Source organism: Girardinichthys multiradiatus, chromosome 7 (assembly GCF_021462225.1).
Source record: "Girardinichthys multiradiatus isolate DD_20200921_A chromosome 7, DD_fGirMul_XY1, whole genome shotgun sequence".
In the NCBI taxonomy this organism is placed as follows: Eukaryota; Metazoa; Chordata; class Actinopteri; order Cyprinodontiformes; family Goodeidae; genus Girardinichthys; species Girardinichthys multiradiatus.
In genome coordinates this window covers 17,123,442-17,138,957 of record NC_061800.1, presented here as the reverse complement: position 1 = coordinate 17,138,957, position 15,516 = coordinate 17,123,442, and the positions used below count along the sequence as shown (strand labels likewise).

At 38.9% G+C, this 15,516-nt stretch overlaps 1 protein-coding gene across 1 annotated transcript in view; it reads right to left on the bottom strand.

Moving 5' to 3' along the window:
• fgf14 (fibroblast growth factor 14) overlaps positions 1-14,620 on the bottom strand; it is an 85,806-nt gene extending 71,186 nt beyond the window's left edge. The window contains exons 1-2 of the mRNA XM_047370216.1: positions 13,483-14,620; positions 36-146 (exon numbers count right to left, since the gene is read on the bottom strand). Coding sequence (XP_047226172.1) covers positions 36-146; positions 13,483-13,675 — 304 coding nt within the window. The 5' untranslated portion in view covers positions 13,676-14,620. The remainder of the gene's footprint in view (positions 1-35; positions 147-13,482) is intronic.
• Between the last annotated feature and the right edge of the window lie 896 nt (positions 14,621-15,516).

The window sequence follows — 15,516 nt, the reverse complement described above, 5'->3', positions numbered from 1 at the left end:
TCCCTGAGGCTAAATGATAGCACCAAAGTACTCACTGGAATTACTGCTGTCCTCCTTGGTCCCATCAAGAGAGCCATCGGGGTTCATCTGCAGGTAGTACCCCTGCCTGCAGTACAGCCTGGTCACTATGCCCTTGAGCTGGGGATCTGTAGGAAGGAAAAAAAGGGAAACAGACAGAAAAGTCAAGGTTCCTGCAGAAATGAAATAAACATTCCTGTGAATAAGTATTCATGCCCCTTGAAGTTAAGGCCCGGTTATGTTAGGAAACAATATTCAAACAATTTATTTATTTAGAAAAGCAAGAGGCCCATGGAGCTCTGGAGGAGCTGCAGAGATCCACAATTCAGGTGAGAGAATCTGTCAATGAGACTACTTGCAGCCATGCACTCAAAAAATCTGGCTTTTGTGGAAGAGCAGCATGATCACTGAAACTAATCCGTAAGAACTTTTGTTAGAGGTTTCCAACAAGCCATGTAGGCAACACAGCAAATACAGGTCCTTCTCAAAATATTAGCATATTGTGATAAAGTTCATTATTTTCCATAATGTCATGATGAAAATTTAACATTCATATATTTTAGATTCATTGCACACTAACTGAAATATTTCAGGTCTTTTATTGTCTTAATACGGATGATTTTGGCATACAGCTCATGAAAACCCAAAATTCCTATCTCACAAAATTAGCATATCATTAAAAGGGTCTCTAAACGAGCTATGAACCTAATCATCTGAATCAACGAGTTAACTCTAAACACCTGCAAAAGATTCCTGAGGCCTTTAAAACTCCCAGCATAGTTCATCACTCAAAACCCCAATCATGGGTAAGACTGCCGACCTGACTGCTGTCCAGAAGGCCACTATTGACACCCTCAAGCAAGAGGGTAAGACACAGAAAGAAATTTCTGAACGAATAGGCGGTTCCCAGAGTGCTCTATCAAGGCACCTCAGTGGGAAGTCTGTGGGAAGGAAAAAGTGTGGCAGAAAACGCTGCACAACGAGAAGAGGTGACTGGACCCTGAGGAAGATTGTGGAGAAGGGCCGATTCCAGATCTTGGGGGACCTGCGGAAGCAGTGGACTGAGTCTGGAGTAGAAACATCCAGAGCCACCGTGCACAGGCGTGTGCAGGAAATGGACTACAGGTGCCGCATTCCCCAGGTCAAGCCACTTTTGAACCAGAAACAGCGGCAGAAGCGCCTGACCTGGGCTACAGAGAAGCAGCACTGGACTGTTGCTCAGTGGTCCAAAGTACTTTTTTCGGATGAAAGCAAATTCTGCATGTCATTCGGAAATCAAGGTGCCAGAGTCTGGAGGAAGACTGGGGAGAAGGAAATACCAAAATGCCAGAAGTCCAGTGTCAAGTACCCACAGTCAGTGATGGTCTGGGGTGCCGTGTCAGCTGTTGGTGTTGGTCCACTGTGTTTTATCAAGGGCAGGGTCAATGCAGCTAGCTATCAGGAGATTTTGGAGCACTTCATGCTTCCATCTGCTGAAAAGCTTTATGGAGATGAAGATTTCATTTTTCAGCACGACCTGGCACCTGCTCACAGTGCCAAAACCACTGGTAAATGGTTTACTGACCATGGTATCACTGTGCTCAATTGGCCTGCCAACTCTCCTGACCTGAACCCCATAGAGAATCTGTGGGATATTGTGAAGAGAACGTTGAGAGACTCAAGACCCAACACTCTGGATGAGCTAAAGGCCGCTATCGAAGCATCCTGCGCCTCCATAAGACCTCAGCAGTGCCACAGGCTGATTGCCTCCATGCCACGCCGCATTGAAGCAGTCATTTCTGCAAAAGGATTCCCAACCAAGTATTGAGTGCATAACTGTACATGATTATTTGAAGGTTGACATTTTTTGTATTAAAAACACTTTTCTTTTATTGGTCGGATGAAATATGCTAATTTTGTGAGATAGGAATTTTGGGTTTTCATGAGCTGTATGCCAAAATCATCCGTATTAAGACAATAAAAGACCTGAAATATTTCAGTTAGTGTGCAATGAATCTAAAATATATGAATGTTAAATTTTCATCATTACATTATGGAAAATAATGAACTTTATCACAATATGCTAATATTTTGAGAAGAACCTGTATGTAGAATAGTGTGCTCTGGTCAGGTGTATTTTGGCATAACTGTAAAACTCCCTAAATATCCCTCTACAATAAAATGTGGTGGAGACAGCATCATGCTGTGGGGATACTTTTCAGCAGGGACACTGGTCGAAGTATGTCAGAGACTGCAAAAAGCCTTCAACTAAACCATTGTTACAGCTTCCAGCAGGATACAAACACTATAGATGAGGCAAAAACTACAATGGAATGGTTTACATCAAAGCATATTCATGTATAGCAATGGTTGAGTCAAAGTCAAGATGTTAAAAAGATTAAAAATCTGAAAAAAAAACTTTTCACTTATTCTCTCCAACTGATTTGATTGTGTCTGAGGGGTTAGGCAAATAAGAATGCATCAAAAGGTGGTTCTGCAAAGTACTGAATCAGGACAAGGCTGATACAGATGTGTGCCTCACTTTTTAGACTTTTATTTGTAAGAAATTATTTTACCTTATATTGACCTAATGCATAAAGTCTTAATAAACTATATTGAGGCTCGTGTTTGTATTTGGACAAAATTCATAATGAATACTTTGGCACTGTATATAACTACATGAACTGAATGCTTAAGTATTTCACAAGATTCTGTACAATAATAAGTTAGGTTTTTTTAGTGTATTTATTCAAAATGCCATAAAAAACACCATGTGGTTTTTCGCCCTTTCTCTCTCTTCCTGTCTGCTGGCATATCCCAGAGCTACTTTTATGGGCTCATAAGCCTCATCCTGCTCGGAGATAGACCATCCAATTATAGGTATCAGAATTAATATGTGGTTGTCTGACTCCCATAATGAACCCAACAGCACCCTCTCTGGGATGCAAGAGTGTCTGTTTTCCATCCCTAATCCAACCAGAGGATTACCCATGTATTTACAGTAAAAAAAATATCTTCTGTGGTTAAATTGCTCAGAGCCGCTGCAACTCTGATGTGTCACGTAATTTTATGGCGGTTCCAAATATGCCAAGATATGAAAAAGTGTCTGAGGAGTATGGAACAATAAAAATTGATATTTTAATAAAGCTTACTGAGGATGTTGTGAAGGAGTAATAAATTTTTGTGCTGAAACCAAGGAATAGGTATAGCCGGTGTGCAAGTACAGGCCTCCATAAGTCTGGGGTCATATATGTTCAACAGAGGACTTCTTGTAGACAGCCATCACACTCGATTTCAATCTAAGAAAGCCCTGTGGAGGTACAAAATCAGCTTTACCGTCATCCAAACCTCTAAACCATCTTTCTCAGCAAACACCTGTGTATATGTGTGTGTATATGTGCAAGACACACAGTTACAGAGGATATATCAAAGGGTCTAACTGAGTTATGGCTTTTTTGTGGCTGCACAGGTGAGGACATTTTCTTAAGGAATGGTTTTGCTGAGTACATATCTCTTACCTTCACAGAAAAAATATCTTCTGCTATGCCACCTGAGTTGTAACGCTATGGGACTGCTTCACCTGAACAATGACAGGGTGTCCAAAGGAAAATGATACATAGTTTATGAACTTTTTTAACAATTGACCGCATTTGTATTCAGTCCCCTTTACTCTGATACCCCTTAATGAAATCCCATACAGTCAACTGCCTTCAAAAGTCACCTAATTACCTAACTGGTCAATATTTTTCACATGTGTACAATTTAACCTATGTATGAATAAAGTGGTCCTTGGAAGGTATCAAATATTTTATTGGGTAAAGGTATTTTATTTGTAATGTACCATTCATACACCATGCAGTTCAAAGTGCTTTAGAAGAGAATGAACAAAGAGGGATAAAAAGAAGTATACTGAAAGCAGCAGATAAATTAAAAGAATGCTAGGACGCAGGTAAGTAGTTAAGACATGTCACTGAAAACAAATGCAGTCTCAGTTACTTATTTTAGAGAGAACCTTTGTTAAAACAGGATTGTGAAAACTAAGGAACACCAGACACAGTCATAAAAAAGTCCCATTTGTAGTTTTGCCATGTAGGGCAAAGAGCAAACTGATGGAAGAAGGTGCCTAAGTCAGATGATAAGCTTTTTTGTCAACATGCAAAAAGATAAGTGTTGTCAAAAAAGTAACATTGCACTTCACCCTAAACACATCTTTACCACTGTAAAGTATTGTGGTGGCAGCTTCATGCCCTGTTGATGGTTTTCTTCTGCAAGAAGAAGGAAGCTAGTCAGAGTTGATGGGAAGATGGATGGAGCTAAATACAGAACAATCCTGGAGGAAATCCTGTTAGAGGTTGTGAAAAACAGAGTCTGGGATGGTGGTTCACCTTTAAGAAGCACAACGACCCTGAACGTATAGCCCGAGCTCCAATGAAAAGAATTAGGTCAAATAAGCATATTTTGGATAGATGAATGGGCAGAAAGGCTGATAGAGACGTACTCCAAAAGACTTATAACAGTGATTGCAGGTAGTTCTACAAAGTATTGATTCAGGGCAGCTGACTATAGATGCACACCACACTTCTACATTTTTTTAAATTTTGCCTCATTATTATATATTATTTTGTGATGGTATATAGCATAAAATACCAATGAAATATGCTAGGTTTGTGGTTGTAGCATGTTAATATGTGAAAACTTAACTGACATCACACAATTACAAGTGTTTATGCACTGCAAGAAAATTTGATCTCATCCAAAAATTGATTTTTTGTTTTGTGATTTTGTTCTGATGATGTTTGAGAGAAAATACAGTTAAAGTTTTTCAGGGCAACTGAAAACCTATTCGATATGGTCTAAATTGGCCAGTCAGTTGAATGGTGCCTAGTGCTTGCTGGCATCTTAAAATATGTCCACCCCACATGGAAAGATGGAAAATACGTTAATAAAAAAACAAAGTATCTTCAAGTGATCAGGCCAGTAAACTCTCATATGGAAAGGGAAGCAGAGACATGCACATTCCAAACAAATCCGCAAAGCAGTTTCTTAGAAACATCACCTTAATGCCAGGTTTAGGGTTGGACTGCATTTATTTTACACAGCAGCCTCTATTCTCCAAGACCCCAGCAAATTTCAGTGCTACTCGGACATTTTCACATAGGTTTTTAATGAGAGTACAATTCCCTCAAGCAGATCCTTTTTGTGTTGATACACAAATTTGGCAAATGTGCAATCGATCAGGGACTTTGACTGGATTTGAAGCAATGCGTGTGTGTGTGTGTGTGAGGGGGAGTGAGAGTGATTCTTGAGAGCAATCTGTAACGATTAAAACTGTGTTTATGGTGGCTGCATAGGAAGTCTTTCTGTTTGTGTGTGTTAGCATGCATATGTGTGGTGTGTGGTGAGACGGGCTCCTCCACAGTGCTATAAATCAAGCGATACTGGTTGTTTTCCCTGGGGTGGGATAGCCGGTATATCTCCCACACACAGACTCTCCCTTTAGGTTTGATCTTTAGAACTTCAAAAGCAAGACGCAGATTAGGATTAACATCAGGAGATTTGTTGTAAGACGTCAAAACTGAAAAAAACTGTACACAAAAAAAGTGACAGTGACAGTTTATATCTGTTACAAAATATACTTAAAGCGTTAATTTAGGAGTAGGGCCGCACCTCAACCACACCTCTTATTACCGGCTGTCTATTTATACTGTAGCTCTCTATTTGAGCTAGATTCAACATGTTCTTTCAACTCCACACCCCCCCCTCACACCCAACCGGTTATCACTTCACCCCTTCAACCTTTACAGCTGTTTTCTGCTTACTTCATCTTCCTTCATTCTTCATCTCTCATCCTTATTTCACTGGTCATCACTCATTAATTTTGCTAATCTTTATCACTCATCCCTACCTTCTTATTTTCCCAGTCTCATTATTCCTTAGCCATACCTCTATCATTCCTCATTCTTCAACCCCTACCTCATTTATCCCTCGTCCCTACGTCATTTAATCCTCACCTCTTCATTTCATTCATCTATCATCGTTCAACCTAGTCTCCCTCATCTTTCTCCCTCATATTTTCCTCCCTCCTTCTTCATCCCTTCACCCTACCTCCTTCATATTATTCTTCATCTTAATCTTCCTCATTTTTATCTATTATACCTAAAACCTTCATTAATAATCCATATCTTCTTCATCCATCATTCTTATTGCTCTCATCTCTCTTCTCTACCTCCTTCAAAATCCCAAACCGTTTTATCCCTCATCCCTACTTTGTTTATTCCTCACCCCTTAATTCTACCTTCATCATCTGTCATGCCTGCATCCTTCACCCTATCCACCCTCATCTTTATCTCTTATCCCTACCTCTTTTAATAATCATCCTCCCCACCTTCACCCTCATCTCTATCTTCTCCATTCCCAATTCTTCAACTCCATCTCCTTCATCCCTCCTTTAACCTTCTTAATCTTAATCATTCATCCTTACCTCCTTTATCTCTCATCCTTACCTCCTTAATCCCCCATCTTAACCTCCTTTATCCCTCATCTCTACTTTGTTCAGCTCTCATCTCTTATTTCTTGATTCATCATGCACTTTGAATCCTCATCTCCAAAGCCTTATCCTGTAATTTCCTGAGATGAGTTAGAAAAATTTTGCAATCCTGTTAAGATATCCACATTTCTCCTTAATAAATAATTAACCCTGCCATGGTTGGAGTGTGGTTCTCCCAGTGAACTAGATCTGTAATCTAGAGGTGCTGCAAAAATATCAAGGAGTATTTCCCAAGCCAAGATGGAATTAGACTTAATTGATCTTGAATTTCCATCGCGATTACGCTTAAACATTTGACCCAAGTGGCAAAACACAAATGCTGTTAATCACAGATGGGAGCTAGACTTTCCCCAGTTATGGCAATGTTGATTTTTTTTCAAACACAAGCGCTGTATGTTCCTAGTTCTCTGTTTCTAGGGAAACAGCGTGTCGGTTTGGCAACAGCAGGGAGGTTTCCTTGGGAAACAACGTACATCAGAACCACTACCTTTTGCTCTGTTGTACAGCCATGGTCCTTTTTACATATAAATTGGCCTGTCACAGAGAGGGTGTGAGATTTTTTCCTCCATAAGTAGCCTCTCCACAACTCCCTCGCCGCATTTTCTTGTCTCATTTTCTGTAGTGTCATTCCTGTGTTTGTGAAGACACACACGTCAAGCTCAGCTCAAAGCAAGCAGAGCATGAAGGAAGGACTGGCCCACACACAAACACAAACGCAGACACAGGGGCGCAGCTGCTGCAACACTTGTAGACTGCTGTCAGCTTTGTCCTGTCTGACCCACTTTGGATGTTTCTGGAAAAGAAGAAGGGCTTTTCCACTCTGGCAAGGAAATACCCCTGCCTCGCAAAAGTATTCACTGCACTTGAGCCTTTTCATATTTTCAAATTCTTTGTGCATGACAGACCAACACATTTGGTGCTAACTTGTAAAGTGGATGGAAAAGGACATATAGTTTTCAAATATTAGAACTAAAAATATAAAAAGTGTGCATTTGTTTTCCCCTTTCATGAGTCTAAACCTAGTAGGACAAATTTTTGCTACAATTACAGCTACTGTTATTTGTAATGTCTCTACGAGCTTTGGGAAACTAAAGAACAAGTTGCTTGTACCTCTTTACAAAAAACCTGAGGCTCAGTCCGATTTGCATCTGTGCATTTAAATTTTGAAGGGTCGCCACAGATTCTCTTTTGAATTTAAGTCTGGACTTTGATTAGACAATTCAATCACAGGCATATGCTTATATTTCATCCATTAGATTGTAGCTCTGTTTATATGGATAGCATTGTTGTTGTGCTGAAAGGTAAACCTTTCTCCAGTTCCAGGTCTTCTGCAGCCTCTAAGAGGTATTCCTCCAGGAATGATAGTATTTAGCACCATCCAGCTTCCCATCAACTCTAACCAGCTTCCCTGAATCTGCTGAAGCAAACCATCCCCAAAGCATAATACTACCACCATACTACAGCACTCTCTGCCACAGACAGCATTTTTCATATAAGGTAAAAAGCTAAATTTTAAACATATCTGGGCAAAGTGATTCTTTCCATGTGGAAAGACTTCAATTTAGTATGTCTATTAAGTATGAATATTTATCCTTCACTGTGGATCAGTTGATCCACAGTGAAGGATAAATATGAATCAAAATATATAGCACTGCCACCTGTTTTGTGCTCTTTAACATTTGTGATATCACATGGATATCCCATCTAAACAGAGAGCTAGGAAAAGCTGATAAAGCACCTTTGTTTCCTGTCAACAAGCCTGTAGAACAAACATCCAAAACACAGGAAACCATTCATTTATGAAGGACCTCTAGATCATGTAAACTAATCTAATCATCTGATCTGTGCAACGTCATCTTATGGTTCATGGATCTAATCTAGTGGGATAATTAGAGCCAGAGAAGTGGGATTATGATCCAAAGCTGGGTGGGGCCAGAGCTCACTTACCAGCTTTCGATATAACAGTATTTACAACTCACATTTAATCCTTTGAAAAAAAACACAAAAAATAAAAAATAAAAAATAATAGCGGCTCTGTATCAGCCAGCAAAACAAAAGAATGATTTGAAATGAAAGCAGATGTGACACAAAATGTTCCATGCATATTCCCAGAGTGTGCAGAGGAGGACAGAGACCACATCTGTGTTGTACAATAAACAAAAAAACAGGAACTCTTTCTTTTATAATATAAAACAGAATATTATTTTCCACACTTAGACAGTGGTAATAACTCAAAAGCAAAGTAACATAAGGGATGATTTGATGAAATAAGTTTGAAATCAGACCTGAAAACCAAAAGATATGTCAAAGCCAAATGCAACTCACAAGAAAAGAAAATCTAGAGTACTGCTGCACTCAAAAGATCAATACTCAGTGCCAAAAGGAATATAAAACATAGGGCATCCTTTAAGACACACTTGTTATGTCATTTTGATACATCTCAGTGGGATTGTGAACCTGACTTCAGTCTATATTCACCCTGTTGAAGGCCAAAAAGGTGCTCAGCTGTCACCGCAAGGCTATGTGTTTTCTTTTCGATCTGGGAAACTCAGAGATTCCGCCACACAACACATGGGATTAGTGGTGCATATGGCCAACATAGTACAGAAAAACATAAAAAAGCTCTATAAGGTCTCTCAGGGTCTGATATTAAATTAGGCACACTAAACAAGTCATTAGTCTTCCTAATCTGAGTGCTTTGGTGATAATGCAGGAAAAAAAAGAGGAAAATGGGACGAGGATTGAAGTCGTGAAGTGTGCAGGACTTTAAAAGGAAGAACCTCCCATGAGCGCAAAGTCTTAAACCGTTTTTGTGAATTCTCATGTGGGGATGAAGTTAATGATGTATTTTCCCATCTGGCCTATAATCATAAACAGAATAAAATTAAAGCAACAGAAAGCAAATGTTAGCTCTGACTGGAGCTATAGAAAAGGGGACAAAATACATTCCTTTAATCACCAATTGTATGGGCTGTTACAGCAACTTTTATCAGTTTTCCGAGGCTCAGAAGGCCACTACATACTATTGCTTTTTAAACTTTCATGTTTTCAAATCACAAATAAATAATTAAAGCGTTACTTAAATATTTGACTAACCAATTAAGATTGAAGGATAATACATGAATAATTTACAAAAAAACATTATTTTTAATTTAATATTTGTGATGTTTTCAAGTCATTTTTAGAGTTGACCTCCGCTGTTGACACACAAAAGCTGAAGTCGTTAAATAAACAAGCAAATCATAACTCTTTCTAATTACCACTTATTTAATAGACAAACAAGCAAACAAATAACTGAATAAATAAATATGTCATCATTAATTTTGCTTTCAAAAATAACTGATACTTATTTAAATTTTTATTTAATTATTTGTTGGTTACCTACTGCATCTCATCATTAATTTATTTTGGTTTATCTATCAGCCTGACCCATCAAAGTCACTGGGGTTAACATTGCCCTATTCAACGTAATTGGTCTGAAGTGGACTTGCTTAACAGGTTAAACCATCAGATATGGGGTCTGAAATATTTTATGGTCTTCCTCAGAACAAAAATCCTAATAAATAAATGATGATACAATAATTAAGTGATTATATGCATTTTTGCCATTAAAATTACATCAAACATTAAATGCTTTTATATTTATTCTGTTTATTTCATTAAATATTGACATACCTGTTTATTTAAAATAGGTATTTATTTACATAATGCCATGTATAAATGAAGACATAATGGTTTATATAATTTATTGCATAGTGGTACTTTTGGCAGGAAATCATTCAAGTGTTATTGACTTGAGAAGCATAAGCCCCATCCACTGATTTTGATGGGTAAGGCTAACAGATAAAAATCAATTCATGCAGTGCAGAAGCACATGACAGTAAAATGGTTTTGAATAACAACGTTATTATATTGATTTTTTGTAAATATCATTTTCTTCTCTTTATCTTTACTATTGAAACATTTAACTAAATACATACTTTTTAACAAATTATCTTTGCATTGCTTCCAATTTTATTTTGTTGATAATACATTTAAGAAAATATTTTTAAGAACTTTTTATTTATTAGTTGATCTGTGCCAGTTATGGACCTCTATACCTGACATCTGCTTTATAGATTACTTGGTCCATTGCACATATAGAGAGAAACTAAAATACATTTTTCAGCCAAACATAACACCACCCTCTGTCCATATCTGTGACCTCCGGGACCTCTGGACACTGCTCCCAATACCAAGCAATGCTCCAGAGGTCAACTCAAGAGGGACAGCCGCTTACCACAGAAAAGCAGAAACAGACCATGACACAGCAGCTTGAAGGATAACTGATCATAAACCTCCAATTACAATGAACTCTGACCTGTGTCCAGATGTGTCCTCTGTGGGTATTATTTGGATCCTGTTCTATCAAAGCCCTTTTAATCCATGTAATCACAGGGGTCTTGTGAGGGAGACATTTCATCATGTTTAGATGTGAAAGCAGAAAGCTTGAGAGGGACTCACCAATTAAAATGGCTCTCTTTTGTGGTGAAGATAAAAGACTAAACACTGCCTCTGCGCTTGCTTAAACTATACTGTAGCCTAGATGCCTTTTCTTAAGTAGCTTGTAAATAAGATGAAATTTAAGTAAATCTGAAGCAACAGGTTTGATGCCTGATGATTTTTAAAGAAACCTACAAACCCCACAATTGTTCAAAAGCAACCAAATTTCCTCTCTGAATCATCCCTACTGTTGGCTCCATTTCCTGCATTTGAATAATTATTGTCAGTGCTCTTTATTAATCCCAGGCTGCCACATTACAGCTAAAACGTTCCTGACATTTTCATAATTGGAGCAAATTTCAGGCTGAGCGAGAGGCCGTTGGTCCCTGAATTGGGGAAAAAGACTCTGTTTGAAAGATGAACCCTGATTCTGCTCACAATACTCACCTTTTTCGACTTGCATGGAAATGAGTTATGTCCCGGACTCTGTTGGTATGCTTATGTGGGGCTACACGACAATTCAGCAATTTTCTGTATATATGTGCCATAAAATAATCATGCTCTTCACAGAGCTCTGACAACTTGGTAAAACTGTCTAAATCATTTAGTAAAATGCACATAAATCACAAGACTTTTTTTAGTCCAGCTACTTACATATTGTTGTTCTTTAGCATTTGTGATGATTCAGAGGTTGAATGTATGATCATTTTTATACTGTTCGCAAAAACCCATGCGTAGACATACACCAACCTTTCCTGGTCGATACGATTTCCTTTGAAGTTTAAACTGCCGATTCCAATTTGTAATTTCATTTGTAATTTATAAAGTTTATAACACCAAACAGAGAAAAAATATGCTGCAGGTTAAGGTAGTACTTTTCAATCCAATACAGAATGAAAGAGTTACAGGATTATTTGCATTGATGTATAAAAGATTGTCTGATTTTGACTAAACTGAAAATAAGGTGCTTCAATGTCCATCACATTGGTTGATGCATTTATAACAAAAAACGATGGGATTGATTAGTTTTGATGCATTTATTAAATAGTAATACTAATTTTCGTAATTGATGTGCTGATCATCAATCAGAGCTAATCAAGGAAAACACTAACCATGTCAATATTTGGCCAATTGATTGATGCATCCCTATTTATGATCATTTACAGTGTGGATCAAAGTGCATGTTAACAATGATTGCAAACAACCACAAATGAAGAGATGCATGAATCAGGCTTTACCTGGCAGATCTAGATTCCTGATTTTCTTTGGGGTTTGACCTGGCGATTGCAGTTTTTTATGTTTTAGAACTGTAACACATGAGAGGAGCAGCTAGTCTTGAATTCAACAGAAAATGAAGGAATTAAAAGATTATTAGCTTATGTTTCTGAACTTTATTTTATTTTGATTAAACAAAAAAAGTGCAGCAAAGTAGATGATATTAATTGTGGTTTTTATAGAACAATAATGGGGGTCAGACTTAATTTTGGTGCATTTTATGAATAAATCAAAATTAGTCACTACTGATGCATTATATGTTTTTCATTTAAGGCCTGGAACAAATAAGAGAAAAGGGAATGATGTCCATGTTCTTTGATTCAGGTATTGGTTTGAATCCAACAGAAAACAAAGAAATTTAAAGTTTTGATTTATTTAACAAATAGTGGAATAAAACAAATTCAGATTTTTTAGTATTCAACCTGCTTATCGTAGACCAGAACTGATATTTTGATCTCCAGCTGATTGAAAAATGATTAATCTAAGGCTGAAGGTATGCTAATATTTACACCAACTGCAAAAAGCTGATAAGTAGAGATGAACAAACCAAGCTTTTCCCAGCCCCTATAGTACCTGATTTCATTAATGCCCGGACTACTGATTCTGAGTTTGTATTCTAAGGACTACAAAAGATAGAAGTAATAGTTTTTAATCCAACAGGAAATTATAGGATTACAAGTTTGTCTCTACCTGTGTTAACAAAGGACATGTCGCTAATCTTAACCAGTTTTTTTTTTTAAGTGCAACACAGTACATGGGTTTAAACACTAAATAATGGAACTTGTTAGTTTTGATGAATTCAAAGTGGGGTAATGGAAAATTGGCGGATAATCATAGATGGGTGCAGCTCCAAAAGAGTGGAAGCTCTTACTTTTCACGATTTTTTCAGAACTTGAAAAGCCTTTTCCAATTTTGACCATCTCTATTTTGTTATTCTAAGGCCTATAAAAGATAAAGAAAAATGTGCCACGGGTTTTTTGACAGAGTAGTAGTAGTAGTTTTGAATTCAACACAAAACAAACGAGTTCTTAGTTTAGATTATTTAATAAATAGGTTAAAAAATCGGAGTTTTCACTATTTGACCTGCCAGTCACCATTCAGAGATGATCATCAAAGGAAAATTGGCTAGTTTCGATCTTTGATTAAACAACAAAACACTAGGCACACTGACGTTCCCAGACCTTGTCTCCGTAGCCTCCGCTTCCTGAGTCCGAAGATGCGCACTTTTGAGAAGATGTCCACCAGGTTCCCATTGCAGAGCCCCTTGTTCTTGTTGGGGCTCTTCCTCCGTCGGTTGGTGGAGGGTCGGTCCAGGTGCTGCTCCCGCGCTTGCCTCTTCTGTCTGATCAGCCCACTCGCGATGGCAGCGGCCATGGCTCGGAAATGTCACAACTGCTCGGTCCAGTCTGCACGCAGAGAAACAGCCGCCTTACGGAGCTCACAGCCCGGGTCAAAGTCCCATACCGGCGGGTTTAGGTATTTCTGATTGCTGGCTTTCTCTCCTTTGTCCAAACACTACATGATATTTGTGAAACTAAACCAGATACCCATTATCATTCCAAATATCCTTGAGCATGATGGAAAAATGTTATATCTTCATGAGTAGTCCCACTCATCAGTGACAATGCTCTTAATAACAAGCCCAACTCATGCGCACAGAGGTCTCAGAAGAATATTCATACCTGTAGCCTGCGTCTGGTCTCAATCAGTTAATTGTCCTTAGAAATGCTGCGCTGCGTCCTCGCTGGAAAAAAAAAAAAAAAATCTCCCACTCTTTTCTCTCGATTTTTAACCTTTTGCTTTATCCTTTTTCCTCTTCTGTTAGACGAAGGGCAGCACGGCTCGGCCAGCAGCGGCGGGGACGCCCGTGCATGTGCGCTGCCGGCCAATTAAACAAACACAGGCGCCTCCTACGAAGATGACCACCCGGCTGAGAGCAGAGGAGCCGAGGCGAGACGCGAAGTTTGCCAGAAGGTGTCCGCGACAGATTCCCCCGAAGAGAGGCACATTTCAAAAAGCCAGAGAAATACGCAACAGCGAAGGAGCGTTGAAATTATTTGCCAATCCTTACGTTTATTCTGTCGTTAAATGTTCTGCAAATCTCAATCCGTTAACCGAACAGTGAAGCTGAAAAGAAGGGGTGAGAGCTGATCTGAGTACTGTGCAGAAGACGTCTGCGTAGAATGTAGGTTTAGAAATGTAAACTCCCAGACGATCCGCGCATTGCATGACCCATGACATTATGGGGCTTACTGAGAGGGAGATGCGTGTATGGCGATCGGCGCGTAATGGGAATCCGGAAAGAGAGCAATGGCACTGACAAACAACGCGGTTTATTTGACCATGCTCAATGACAGAACCCCCCCCCCCCAGAAAAAAAAAAAACAGCTAGGATGGGATAATCGGTGGTATTACCCTATTCAACAAAATCAACCAAATTCCCCCTCATCAACAAGTCTTAATCAGTGGCTAAACGCCTGAGTGTGGAGGATGTCCCCACCCCCACCTCTTGTCTTTTTTTTTTCGATCACCAAGCCCCTGCTTGAGGGAGACAGACGATATACAGGCTGAGAGAGAGAAATCTATATTTTCTCTCTCCCTCACTGCAACATCAAATCTCACATTGTTTTATGCATGCATCCGCCTTAAAATGTGGCTTTTACCTTTATGATTTACAATAACAAGCACATGTACAGTGACATAACTTATAGGAGCAAAACTACAAGATGTTACTGTCCAGACTATAGGCTGGATGTGCGTGGCTTCAGCACCACGGACAGCGCCAGTCATTTCAGGTCCACACTGAGATGGAGGGAGATGTTTTCTCCAGACAATCCTCACTTAAAAGGTCGACTGCAGCCTGTCCGAAAGCTACAAATATTAAGCAAACCTCCTGCACCCAGCGTTTTCACCTCTGTGTGCATTCTGATTAAAATTTAAGAAAACAACGTAACCACACAAATTTAAAAAGAGTCAAATTTAATTCAATCTCAGGAAAATAGAAATTAAAACTCAAGAGAGCCATCTGCTGTTTGTGGCTGTAATTAAACATGCGGGCTCAAGGGGGACTGTTGTGTTGCACTGCATCCCACTGTTTGTGCGTTTATTCTCAGCACGTCATGCTAACCTGTTGATGTCCAGACACAGGGATGCGCAAATAAAAAAGCCTGAACTAAAAGTAAAACAGCAACAAGTATCTGAGAACCTCAGTTTGA